The sequence below is a fragment of the Camelina sativa genome, chromosome 6 (genome assembly GCF_030686135.1).
Source record: "Camelina sativa cultivar CO46 ecotype springtype chromosome 6, ASM3068613v1".
Taxonomy (NCBI): Eukaryota; Viridiplantae; Streptophyta; class Magnoliopsida; order Brassicales; family Brassicaceae; genus Camelina; species Camelina sativa.
The window spans coordinates 15,218,504-15,233,575 of NC_141885.1; the positions used below are offsets into that span (position 1 = coordinate 15,218,504).

The 15,072-nt window shown below is 30.3% G+C and overlaps 1 protein-coding gene across 1 annotated transcript; it reads left to right on the top strand.

Annotated features, from left to right (window-relative positions):
- The first annotated feature begins 7,741 nt into the window (after nucleotides 1-7,741).
- LOC104790966 (uncharacterized) lies at nucleotides 7,742-10,160 on the top strand. The gene is made up of 4 exons (XM_010516765.3): nucleotides 7,742-8,003; nucleotides 8,654-9,289; nucleotides 9,369-9,467; nucleotides 9,677-10,160. Exons 1-4 carry the CDS (start codon nucleotides 7,761-7,763, stop codon nucleotides 10,031-10,033), a joined length of 1,335 nt encoding a protein of 444 aa, XP_010515067.1. The 5' UTR covers nucleotides 7,742-7,760; the 3' UTR covers nucleotides 10,034-10,160.
- The last annotated feature ends 4,912 nt before the right edge of the window (nucleotides 10,161-15,072 follow it).

Below are 15,072 nucleotides of genomic sequence, written 5' to 3' on the forward strand. Positions count from 1 at the left end.
TAGGAATATATATATATATATATATATATTATATATATATTTAATTGAACCAGGCTAAAAGGAGTCTTTCATGTGAACCTGTACATTATATTTCTACTTGCATGCATATTATATACATGTACATGTGTGTGTGTCATGATTATAATGTCATTCCTCCACAAAATTACTAGACCGTCTTAAATACTACAGTATATTTTATAGTATACTGAGTACCCTTACTATTAATCAAATATGGACATCAAAAGACACCGTATAATAACTAGCAAAATTTAATATACCAAAAAAAGTAGCTAAACTTAAATTGATGAGAATTTAGTCGAACATGTAAAAAATGTTCATTAGTGGTGTGAGCTTTTGTAGATATTGAGTTTGAACCGTTGATAAAACATAATTGTAACACATATCCCCACATTCCCCAGTAAGGAAATTGTCCACACATATAGATCTTTTGGTGATGCTGAACCTGTTGGTTATATTTAGGTTATAAAGAAATTGGGGGATTTGTGTTGTTTACACTAAGGATCGGTTTAAAAATCACTTAGAGGAATTCGAAAAATAATTACTAGAAACGAGAGGAATGTTGCAAAGCGCGTCGTCGTTGTGTATTGAGCTTTTGAATTGGATAAGAAATAATACAAAATATAAAGTGTTTTAAAAGAAAATCAAATAACGAAATACAAATTCAACGGGCCGTAGAAACATCATTGAACAAAATAGGTTGAAACCCCATACGCCACGTCTTTTTCTGTATTCGTAACCCATATCTCGAGGACGATGGTATTAAGTTTACTTTGACTAAAATTGTGACATAGATACCTATAAATATTCTTATTTTTTTTATACTACATATCTTAGTTGTATTGTAGTACTCCGTATATCAGAATTCGAAAATATGTATTTTTTTTTAATGTGTATATTTCAAAATCTATATATTAACGTTTTTTTTTTTTTGTGATAAAAGTATATTTACGTTGTTGGTATCGTTTATTAGACTGATAAAAATTCAAGAAAAAAAAAAGCTAACTACACAAATATAGAAGAATACATGGTTATACATACGAAATATACTATTGTATCCTCACCTACATGAAGTATATGTATTACATGGCCACATGCATGAACTATATGACGTTATATGGTCAACACTATAAACATACAATCTGGTACACTGGTCGACTGACTCCGGCGAAGACCGTGGTTGACTCCGGCGAAGTCCGACGTTGATTCCGGTGTTGACCAAAAAAATGTATTAATTTTTTTTCTATTAAAACTCAAAAATAAGAAATATTATGTAAACATTTTTGTTTTTCATGATTAAAAAATATATTCAGTTCAATATCTAAATATTTTTATGTATCTCTAACTTATTCATTCTTATAATTAGTTAATTTTTATTTTTAAAGCTAAAATAATGATTAATTATAAATCTTTGATAATAAGATTATTTAAATACTACAAAATCATAAAATCAAATTCAACTACTTTCATTATAAAAAATAATACGCAAAAGATTGAGTATATGACTCTTTACTTTATAGTTTGCATAGTAAATATTGTATAAAATTTTAGATATTTTTACTATAAAATTTGCATACTCTTAATAACATGTATACAACAACAAAATAAATTCACAATATTTACTTCTAATATATAAAAGATAAACATACAAAAAAATTGATTTTAGCTAAACAATATAGAGGGTATGTTTGCAAAAGGGTATAAAATAAGAATATTTTTGCAAATACCTTTATATTACATCTTGAAAATAATTATCAATGATTTTTATTTAACTATTAGTTTATGTTTTAAAAATAAAAATTAACTAATGAATACATTTGAGATATATAAAAATATTAATATATTGAATTGAATATGTTTTTTAATTATGAAAAACTATTAATGATTTAATATAAATTTTTTTTTTTAAATTTAGAATACAATTTTTTTAGTCAACGTCGGTCTTCGCCGGAGTCAATGTCGGTTTGCGCCGGAGTCAATCGACCGGTGTACCGGATTGTATGTCTATGGTGTTGACAACATAACGTCATATAGTTCATATGACCATGTAATATATATATATATATATTTCGTGTAGTTGAGGATACAATAATATACTTGGTATGTGTGACGATGTATTCTCCTATATTTCGTGTAGTTAGCCATCTGTTTTTCCAAGATTCAACAAAAAACATGTTCTTGTCTGGTCATTGAGATCATGCTTTTAGTTTGTGATACCATCGACTCATTATGACATTATCAGTGCATGCATAGCATAATATGCACATATATTATATATATATATATATATATATATGTTTATCGAAGAAAATTATATTGTTAATTTGTTGTCTGGCCAATCTATATGTAAATATCTTATATGATTCTGAACTTTTACTGGTGTGTTTACTGCATCATAACACCACTGATACCTCTTTTGACGTTATTTAGGTTCAAAAGCGAATTTGAGCATCAAAAACAATCGGTAAAACAACCCTTTATCATCTTAAGGTTTTATTTCTTGTTTAACTAAGAGAACCAGAGTTGAGATCCATAATTCCCTTATATCCAGACGCTTCTAATAATTTACCCATATCAACTGATATTTATCAATCATGTAACCTTTTAGATTATCCAATACATCTCAAAATTTATTTTTTCAACTGTTGTTATGGATGCAGATCTTACTTGTTCACCATAAGACAACATTCTTTCTATATACTTCAGTGAAAATTTTGTGATTTTTGAATACATTGACAGATACGTCGACAATAGCCTACAGTAAAACTTCTATAAATTAATAATATTATGATTATAATGTTTTATTAATTTGTAGTGATATTAATTTATCTATAACTTAATTTATTATTTTATACTTTTCTAATTGTTAAAATTCTAACAATTTTATAAAAATAGTATCAATCTTTTGGATGTTATAAATTTTATAGTTTTAGAACTGAAATTTTAAATCAAGAAAAATTTTTTGACGATAAATTACAAATACTATAAATTAAACTCATTACACATAATATACATAAATTCAAAATAAAAATAATGTATGTTAATAAATTGAAACTTAAAGAAATTTTTGTGCTAATTTTATAACATGTTATAGAGTATACTACAACATATAGTTTAAAAATATAATATAACAATTGTTTTATAGTGAGCTCTATGAGAAAATTCAATTTTTAAAAAAAATCTATATAGCCATACATTAATATATCAACTTAACTTACATATATATCTATATATATATATATGATTATTAATTTATAATAATAATGAAGCCATTTATATATGTATTCCGAAATACCTTTTCTTTTATTGTCTTATCAAATTTACACATGTCTGACTTATGACTAGAGAATTTTATTATTTTGTTATTTTCTTAATTTACAGAGGTTTTAATGTAGTTAATATGACTTTTTTTTTTGGAAAACATGTAGTTAATATGACTATTCAATAATCAATATATATACTACTAATTAATTAAATTGTAATGGTATAAACTCAAAAATTAAGTTAGAAGCACTTCGGAAAAAGATAATCATTTTCAAAATCTTTAAAACAATTAAAAGAAAGTTATAAAACCATGCATAAATTTGTTATGAAACAAATGGAGTCTATGTTAGTAAAGAAAAAAAATGTATAATACTTACAGTTTTTCAATCTCTATATACTATTTTAGTTTGATGGTCCATTTTTACAAACAGTTTTGTTTTTGTCATCTATCACAAATTATTATTTTGACTTGGTTTAGTAGTATTGATATAATATTATTAAGTAGTGCACATTCAAGGCCTACCTAGCTAGGGTTTCGTTTGTTTCTCTCCATCAAAATTGAAAGTTCTCCGATGTTTCCTACAGTTTCTAGAGTATAAGTCAACGACTCTGGTCGTCTTTTGGATCTCGACATGCTTTTGGTTCCTATCTTAATTTATACACTATCTAATTAAAATATTTGGTAGGTTAAACCTAGGTTTAATATTTTACCCCCCACAAACGGTTAAATGGGAATGAGAGACACGTGTCAAAATGTGCAGAAATAATACAAGCTGCAGTAAAATAATAATCGAGTAAGAGAAATTGGACTTACCATTAAATGATGTGCATGATAGAATGATAAAAAAATAAAAAGTATATATAATTAACCATAGGGTTTTGTGTAATCCAAGCTGATGTAATTGTCACGGAACATAACCTAAGGTTCCTTGGTAAAATCTTCTGCGGCAATTTGGGTAGAGTTTTGACAATTTTCGATATTAGAGATGATGTCGCGACAAAAATTGGTAATATATATATATATATATATATATATAGATATATATATATATTATTGGTCGGAACTATCAATCAAAAACAAAATGCTAACAAAACAATTTATAACAAAAAAAATAAACTGATTATGATAGAAAATATATAGTTTTAGCATGCAATTTATGGTAGTACTGTAGTATCAACAAGAATTTGCAAGTTTATGTAATGTATACAATTTAAATCAAAAGTTAAATTCTTATATATCGATGATGCACAAAAAAAAATCTGATAATATAGTTGCCTATACTTGATTAAGGTTATGTGAATTGGCGGTCAAAATCTTATACATTCAATCTACAAACGGTATCATATGTATATTTATTTTTCCTCAACGATATCATATACTACTATTATGTATATATTTGTTACAATGAAACTTTGTATCCGGTCGGTTTCATCTCTAAACCCATGATCGCGAGCAATCATATAATAGTCCATGTTGTCAAAATCAATTGAGATAATCTTCTAATTTTAAGGAACCTTTTAGATATAAGTATTTGTCCAATCCAACTTGCTATCTCTCTATTGTTTTGAGGTTTTTTTAAGTCAAAATCATTAAAAGCACGATATTTAGGATATTCAAATTTGATCTCATTAGATGCCTAAGCTAGTTAATAATTTATATACATGCTATATGGACGAATTATTAACATAGTTAATTATAATTATATATTTTTTTATTCCGGATTACAAATATGTAAAACCTAGTAAACATTGTGATTGGAGACTTAGCAAATACAGTACTTTCTTCCGAAATCTAGTTAGTCACTTGCTAATGAATTTTTTTCTTTTGACTTTACATGTTAAGAATATAACTTACAGTAATAAAAATTAAAAAAAGACTTAGGCATTTTATCGATAGTCTAAAGTCTAAACTATTCTTCATTCATTTAATTTCGAGTAGAGTTATTGCCTTACTTAATCCGTTGGCAACGCGCTATATTTAAATTTTCACTTACGTCTATCAATAAAGCCTTAGAACAAAAAAAGTAAAACCTGCTGTTATTGCGAGATGAAGAAGAACTAACTGAATATATTTGCATAGAGAGAACTGCTAGCATGAGTAGATTAATCTAAGAAGGGTGAATTTGTTAGTTAGCCTAGTTTCTAGTTTTCTTGTTTAAATTTTTAGTTTTAGTTAGTTCTCAGTTTGAAATGATCTCACAAACAAATTGACCCAAAGTGAAAAATATTACGTAAATTGTGTCTCGGTACTAAAAGATATATGGACATGTACTTACAATATATAAAGTTATGGGTATGCCTTGAAATTATTTTGCCTAACCAAGGCAGCCTTGTGAACATGGAAATGCTTTTCTTCTAAGCGTAGGTAACTTGAATTTTCGACCTTTGGATCTAATAAAGACTCTTTAACCAACTAAATTTGCTACTAATGATTGGTTATTGTTGATTTTTATCTTAGTCCAAACAATATATTTTTTGAGGAAGTACGGTCATGACACCAAAAACCATATCGGTCGAGTTATCTCCAAAATTAGAATGTTGCTAAAACTGTGGGAAAAATATCAACAATAAAAAGTTAATTTGTTGCGTTAGCGTCTAATCACTGTCGGTATATGATTTGGATTTGTAACTTCTATAGATTAACCAATCAAATATTATTGTTCTTTTTTTTTCCAGGAATATATATTAGTCTTATTTTTTGTTGTCGTCTTCATATAAATGCGTATGGAGTTGAATTTTCAAGTTTTGTGGCACAAAACAAAGACAGCACTCACATCAAAATTCTATTGTTTTTCGGGTCACTATATGGGTCGAATAGACCAGACTTCAATTATTTCGTCGAGTTCATACTAATTCCTTGTATTAATCTTTTGGTATTTTTGCTTAGTTCTCTTTCGTGGTTTTTATTAGTTTTCACATTATATATATATATATATTTATATAATATATATACGTATTATTGTATTTTAAATGTCTTTTCATGCGAATGTGTACACACTACATACGCGCACTCCCATGGATTATATGTATTACGTTTAATAACTAATTATGATTAAATTATATTCGGTCTCTAGATGCTTATAAAAGCGAACCACCTTCATATATGTATTTACATTCTAATAAAATGTATACTCGGCACATCTGACATACTATAAAATATTGACAATCAGCTCAATTATAGTAGCTCTTGAACTATGTATGATAATTGTTGCCAACATATGACAACAAAATAAACAATTACCACAAAATGCTTGGGTGTGTGATGCATAGAGGCGTGTACGGCCACGATGCAACCACCTAAACTCTGTCCGGATATAGAAAGCGACGATCTAGGACAAGCCACATTGGCACCGAATATCAAAGCAAGCAAGCCACACTTTGCTTTCTTTTGTTGGGTATGTTTGTGGGAACCACTCCAAAAAGCAATATTTTATCGTGTAGCTCGTACATGGTCCCCGTTTTTAGTTGTGACGTGTCGTTATGTGATCACTTGGACGATTCTATACTTACGCCTCTGATCGTTCAAACGTGTCGACGGGAGAAACAAGATTACAACAAGATCTCGATCTTTCAATAGCAAGATTTGGAATTTTTGCAAATACATGGGTTGTGTTATTGTTGTTGTTGTTGATACTACTAGTTTGCATATTTCGATTCATTTATTAAAATATGCTCATATGTTAGCTGTGAAATTGCAAATTATTGGTCATTTTATTCATTCATATTATTATTTAGGACCATGGTATTGGTACGTGTTATAGTTCTTTAACGTGACATGATCCAAGACGGTTTAACTACTTTTATCATGAGTTCGAGATCTGTAAAGTTAATTTCATTTTCTTTTTTTTGTTTGTTTGTTAAAAGGTATATAATCTGTAAAGTCAATTACCATTTGGATTTGTTTCACATTGTGTTTAATCATGATATGATATCTAAAAGTTGATATGGTAAAAAATAGTTTCGAGAAATGTGTTGGGGTTTTCTAAATGAGGATTGTCGGATACAGGCAATGCGAAGTGGGGGCACTAGATGTTCCACTAATCAAATCGTATTGAGGACCTTGGACCATGGCTTATACATACACATAACTTATTGTTTCCTTATTTATTTCTTTACCCACCCACTTCATAAAAGATGATGGTACATTGGTACGTCAAATTTGTATTATAACTTGCTTTATTAACTTTTTGGATCAAATCAATTACATAAAATAAACTATAGAAAAGTTGCTTAAAAGATTATATATCATCGTATTCGTATCGTATAGTATGTATTATTTATTATTTGTCGTGTACAATTCACACATGCATACTATCAAATTGATTCACAACAATTACTACTACAAACCTCTAAATTACAAAGCTCTCTGGTTGTGTTTATTAAACCTGGTTTAAAATATTTGGGGTAAGTTCGAAGTTCAAAAACATAGCACCACAGATAGGCCCGTTATCATTGGGCCGAGCTTGTTAAGGAAAAAAATGTATTTTCGATTGGAGAGCGAGGAGCGATTCTTACTTGTCGGGGTTTCGAAGAGGCTAAAGGCGACGGAGAGAGAATCGGAGGAGATGATGGGAACGGCGGTTGGGCAGTGGCTAGAGGAAGCGTTAATTGATCTCTGCGGGAGACCAGAAACCGGTTTGAATTTCGATCGGGATGTAATCTCCGGTTTAGTCTCCTATTGCGATCTCGCTCAGCCTGTCGATGCCAAGGAGTATCTCGACGTAAATCTTTCCCTCTTTGCTCTCCTGATGCTTGTCTTTCTTTAATTCGATGATTTAGCTTATTTTTTCATCTAATTTTGAATCAGTGGTTTTGTAGCAGTGAATAAGGAGGGTAGTGTTTTATAGATTTAACCTCTCTGAAACTGTTGAAGAGCTCATTTTTTGATGTATAGGTTGTTTAATTTAGTTAGTACGAATCAGAGAACAATTATTGTTCTTGAATTGTATAGCATCACATTTTAGGGGATTCTTTTTCCCACACTATATATGAGTTGCTTATAATTGACTCCATTGTTTGATTGATGGACTTAAGGCGTTTCTTGTGATTGAGTTCCAACGGTTATTATGACTCTTGATCATGGAATCAACTATTCGTCTGGTTATCTCAGAACTTTTTATATATGTGTATAGAAGAGAGTTGCTCTGAAGATCTCTTCAGAGTCAATGTCACCAAGTTAGTTCTTATTAAGACTGTTCTTGTTACTGTAGGCACTAAAGATTAGATGATCTTATCACTAGAAACTTTTACTTTCAAATGGAGTAACTTGAAACTTCTGATTGATTTTATTGATGCTTTTATCTAGAATATTTGTTCATCTAGTCCCAGAGTAAGTAGGACTGATTGATTTTTTATTGATGGTTTTATCTAGAATATTATCGGAAAAGAAGGCAAAAGCATCATTGCAGAATATCTACAGAGAAGAGGATACAAAGATCCAACCAGCCATGTTGCAGGTAGTAGTAGTTCAGGTCCAGAGCTGCAGATGTATGTTAAGCCTAAAGTGGATAACGGTGCTTCTAGTGGAATCAAGAAACCATTTAAAACACCGAAAGAGAAAACATCTTCTTCTAGTCAGCAAGCTGGAAATGGGAAGGTAACAGCTCCTCCCCAGCAACAAGTCAATCCTAAGAAGAAAAAAGGCGGAAAAGTGATTTCGCTAGCAGAGGCAGCTAAAGGATCAATAGTGTTTCAGCAAGGGAAACCTTGTGCATGCCAAGCTCGTAGACACAAATTAGTGAGCAACTGCTTGTCGTGTGGGAAAATTGTTTGTGAACAAGAAGGAGAAGGGCCTTGCAGTTTCTGTGGAGCACTTGTGTTGAAAGAAGGAAGTTCATATGCTGGGCTAGAGGAAGGGTATACACCAGTCTCTGATGCTGATGTGGCAGCTGAAGCATATGCCAAAAGGCTTGTAGAGTATGATAGAAATTCTGCCGCACGTACAACGGTTATTGATGATCAGAGCGATTACTATGAAAGTGAGAGTAGTAGTTGGCTCTCTGCTGAGGTATATATAGTCTCCATTGGTAAAACAAAACTTGGTGTTTGTTTCGCCATTGAGTTAATATTTTGGATTCTGTTTTCAGGAAAAAGAGCTAGTAAGGAAGAAACGGGAGGAGATTGAAGAAGCTGAACGAGTCAAAAAGAGCAAAGTGGTTATGACCTTTGATCTACTCGGCCGTAAGGTAACTCTCAAAAGCCACCTGTTCACAACATGTTCGAAACATAAAGATAAGTCATAGAAAGCCTAACAACTAGATCTTCCTTTGTCTAAGTCTCTTGGCAATGTTACCTACATTTTGTCTGCAATAGGGCATGTTTGATTTGCTAGATTCATTTCGAAGTTTCTTATTCACTCGAAGTACTGATGATTCATGAATTTGACACGATACAGGTTCTGTTAAATGAAGATGATATCTCAGAACTAGAATCAGGGAACAGGATACTGGGACCACCCGAGACTAAAAACGTGAACAGAATAAAACCGAACCCGACCGCAAAACTCATTCCAATCTTCTTAGACCCGGGACCAACCGAGAAGAAGCCAAACAGCAGCAGCGCTTCGAAGAGAGACAACAAGAAAAACCGAAACGGGTTGTGTCTAGAGATTACAGGAAGGGTACAACATGACAGAAGTGAACTCAAGTACTTACAAGCCGATCCGAAATCGGACGCTAAATCATCATGGCCATCAGGAAACGATGGGCTTCATGTAGAAGATGGTGGTGAATGTTCCTTAGATTACGACTGAGAATTTTTAATTTTCAGTAACCAAAAAAAATTACTTTTTCTTGTATTTGATAAATAACTTTCACCCGGTGAACCGAACCGGAGACTTATGTTCGGTTCAAAAAAGGTCAAACAGTTTTTTCTCCATCCACGTCGGATACAAAAAAGATTGTTGTGTGTGATACGCGCCGTCGGTAAAGGAATCACGTGTTGCGAAGTTTGGGTTTCTCATGTGCATACGTGGCGCGATGTAATTGGGTAATGTTAAATTCTCTCGGTTTTATTAAGATAAGATTATTCGTCTCCACGTGTTACGTGTTCCCAGCTATCAAAATCCTTTTCTTGGAGCACTATGTATTTTTAAATTTTATTTTTTCTCATTTGAATTCGTCGTCATTGGGGAATAGAATAGTATATGTGCGAATATAATGAAAATATATACATGTATAAGATAATGAAAGTTATATATATATATAATGAAAGTTTGTTTCTTACTTTAAAATCTAGCTAAAAAAAAAAATTTGGACTACATGAAAAAAAAAGTATTTTTGTGGCTATATAGAGAAGTATAATGTGTATTATAGACTTATAGTCCATATGCAATCTTTATATCACCGTGATTAGATTTTCTTTTATAAATTACCAAAAAGTTTAAATTATAACAAAAACAAAATAATACGAAAAAGTAAAACTTTGTAAAATGGAGCTGTGTTTGATTGAATCCACCAACTGCCGGTAAGATAAAATAATAATATCGCTAATGTATTAATATGATAACTATGATTAAGACATTAAATAATCTTCCCCCCTTAATAAGTAATGAATAGTTGTAAGATAGATAGAAAAGCACATTGATATGATGCGACACAAGTCCCTTTGTTATCCACACCTTTTTTTCCCCCTAAAATCCCATTTTTCTTTCTAATTTATGTGTAAAAATAACATTTATGACGTCACCCACCCATGACTTCTTATAATGGAAAAGATTCCATCTGCCCCCTACCAGAAAATCTGAAAAACTAGCTCATTTATACACACTACCCCCATATACATGTATATAAGGCTTTGTTTTCTTTTGTGAAACCATAAGATATCAAGTTTTAGGTTTCGAATGGTTGTAGCGGGTTAAGCGGACGAATCCGTTTGTCGAATCATTCATAATTTGTTGTTCGTAGTGGTGTAAACGGATTTTTTTTTTACATATATAAACTTGGTATGCGATAAATTGGTGTCCGCTCTAAATATAGTTTGATCTATACCGTTCACAGTATAGTTTTGCCATGCAATATTGTAGTTTAACTACATTGTTTTTTTTGTTTTGCTTTAAAGTTTAACTTCATTATGTTCATTTCATCTTGAAACTCTTATAAAAACGCAATACAGCTCTCAGTAATGAATTATATACAGATAATCTGATGCTGAAAATTAAAAGATGAAAGGAAAATAAAAAAACAGATAAGGAAGAGATGTTAAAGGTGTAAGTCTTATTTGGACAAAAGATGCCAACAGAGCATCTGGCAAAATTGTTAGATGGTAAGATGTCTATTTCAATAGCCACATTTATGTGCAAACGATACCGCAAACGCCATGTGGTCTCTTCAAACGCAACACTTTGTATCAATACAAACCAAACCACCAGCTGTACCAATCGTTGTATATATGCATGTTGCGACTGCGTTCCACCTTTTCAACCAAACTCCCTCAAAATGGTTACTGCTTAATTAAGTGACTAATCACTGTTGCATTAACAGATTATGATTATGAAATCTTGTAGACTTTTTTTGCCTATATGTTTTGACATTTTGTTAACTCGATCCGATAGGCTAATTGATCTCACACTTATAGATTTTTTTCTTAAACATCCCATAATGTCCTATTCGATATTTCACTGTATTCGAATATGCTTTTGGGTAACAAAATGTGATTCGAATACCCTGACTAAGATTTTACATTTTCAATAGCAACAAAGTTCGGATATAAAAACAAAACGATATGTTATTCTTTATTATTTGCCTTATCATTACCCTTAACTTTATAATTTTTATGTAAATTACTAACATACTCTAATTATGTAAATTACTATACAGGTAGTACATATATATACATGAGCTGGTGAGTTATACGTTCATTTGTCTACTACTTCTTTTGGTGCATTTTAAGCATAGGGGCAAACAAAATCACAAGGTTAGAGAGACAAGAGGGTCCAAAAAATTGGAGAAAGTTGTATTTTATCTGTAAAAGCTTGCTGGTTACAACCTGCAATATCACACTTTAAGCTTTTTTTAACCAAACTTTTTCTAAATCCTTCACTTCTTAATTTAAAAATTCTAAGCTATCTTTACTGATTAATTTCTTCCGCCCTAAATAATTTTTTTTTTCCGATCATTACAAAGTTTCTGACGTTTTAAAAAAGTGCCTATACATTGGCCAACATGTAGTACTTGGTTATAGATCAATTTGTAGGTCAGTTTTTTTTATAAAAAAAAAATATTCTTATTGTATGTGATATTTCTAAAGCTCATTTTTTGAAATAGCTATCTTAATTTATTTTTAACTTGATATTTGTAAAGCTCATTTTTTTAATATCGATCTCTTTTTTCTTTTAAATAAAATAATTATTGATAATGTTGTAAGTCAATAGCAGCACACTATTTTTCCTACAAAATATATGTCAAGAATAATCTATAATGTATTAAAGAAAAGGTTTTTCAAGAATAGTAAAATGTAAATGTAACTATCATTTAGACATGCGAGATACGTACTGATTCGCTATTTTCGACGTTAACAACTGTTTGGTTTAATTAACAAAAAAAAAACACTGCTTGGTTACTTAAAAAAATATGGTAAAACAAAAGCTAATTAAGGTGACAAACGAAACGAAGAAACTGGAGCAAAAATAGGTGAAGTTATTAAATTGCTTGACAAAAAAATTAAGGAACATGAACTATAAGTTTATAACATCGCTAGTTTTCTGTTAGATGGAGAGCAAATAAAAACAAGAAGACCCGACTAAATGAAAACCGTGGGGTATATTTGAAGGAAGTAAATCATGGGGACATGACCGCATGAACTATATTCAAACCTGGGTAATGGGGTAAAGATGGAAGGATCTAATTACCAAAAATACAACTAGCTAATAGCTACAAAAAAATTGGCGCAGCAAACTTTCGAAAGTGAATATCATAAAATCTGTAGATCATTTTAGAATCATTTTTGATATTAATATTTTTGATAGTGTATTTCCTCATGATAATTTAGAATTCCTTATTGTTCTATAATTTTGAGCTATTTTAAAAATAAATAAAGAAAAATTGTAACTTTGGAAAGTACTTTAGACTATATTTATAGAAAAAAAATATTAAAAATCTATTATATCTGACCATAGAAACATTTAAGAGAACATAAAAATTATAAAAATTATATAATGTGTTATATGTATGTCTTCGTATAATTGATCTGCATTTTCCAGGAGATGGAGAGTAAAATTATAATTATTGGCAACTTTGATGGTTTTTATTTTTTTTGCGAAGCCTTTTTTCAGTCGTTAAGTGCTATCTCGATTTCGATTTAGAAACATTAATCAAAATGAGTCCTTACGACGTTCATATATGCAATGCATGTAATATACTTACCTTATCTATTAGTATTATTTTCTAAAGATATAGAAAAATAAAGGATATGATCGTTTTTGTCATAAAATATAAAGATCTATTCATATCTAATGGCTTTTTTTTCGTCATGCTATTATAATGACTTTCTATAAAGAAGTCTATTATTGAAACAAGTTAGATGATTATTATAAATGTTACCTAGATTTAAACAAGAAAAAATTGTTTATTTCCATGCAATTATCAGAATGAAAAATATTAGTATATTTTTAGTTTAGATTTACGTGACAAATTAATATGTCTATAAAAAACTGAATAAGCTTGCGACAAGAAAAAAGCTAAAACACATGAGATAGATGTTAGGAACTTAGAAGATGACCCACCTCTCATATCATTCATTTAGTTAATGAAACATGCCCAGCCTGTTTTGTACAATAAGCTAAGATATGTTACATCAAAGAGACCAATCAATTTCTTTGTATTAAAGTAAATTGTTTCACAAAATTGAAACATATTTATTTCAAATCCAAATCCTCAAATGTATATTTCTTGCCTGTATATTGTTTTATTGTCTATCAAATAAAAAAATTAAAACAAAAACGTAACCATAACAGATTTTAAATTAAAACGTTCAATCGTAAATAGTTCAATATATAGCTATATATTTTTATCTATATATTCTCAAATCTATATCAAAAAGGTAAAAAAAAACACTATCCATTCTAACATAACTCGTCTGTATATATGTCGGTATATATCCATCTAAAGACCAATTGAAGAAGCTAATAAATATTTAATTTGAGAGGTAGAGGTAGTATCTAATCACCATTCTAACACCCTCTTTGGGTTTTCGTCTACTTAAGATCTCTAGGGCTGTTTTTTCGTCTTGTTGGTGGTGTAGTACTTGGCTTTTGTTTCAAATTTGTCTTTGCTTTTCTGTTTCAGCAATGTGTTTTGATCCATTTTGGTTTTTAGACCTTTGCGTTAATTTTGAGTGTGTTTTTAGACCTTTGCGTTAATTTTGAGTGTGTTTTTAGACCTTTGCGTTAATTGAGTGTGTGTTGCATCTCTAGCTAGCTAGTTTCTTTTTCTTTGGGTCTTGTCTCCGGAGTTGTTTCCGGTTATGTTTCTAAAAATTGATTATACATCTGACCCTTTTGTATATCCATATAAGTTTGTAATAATATATAATTTTCATTACAGAAAAAAAAAATTGTCTAAGGACAGGGTAGGTCCGGTACCACCCTATTTGACATCAAGTTTCAAAAGTATAGTAAACCTACCTGTAAAAAGAACACTTGTAATGTTAGATACAACCTTCCAAACAGTATTTTATTCATTACAATGTAAGTACGTATTGGATTATTGGGGCGTAATTTCTTACAAGTAGGAATAATATAATTTACAGGACACATGGTAAGTAATATTTATAATTTAGACCCGCCACTTGTGT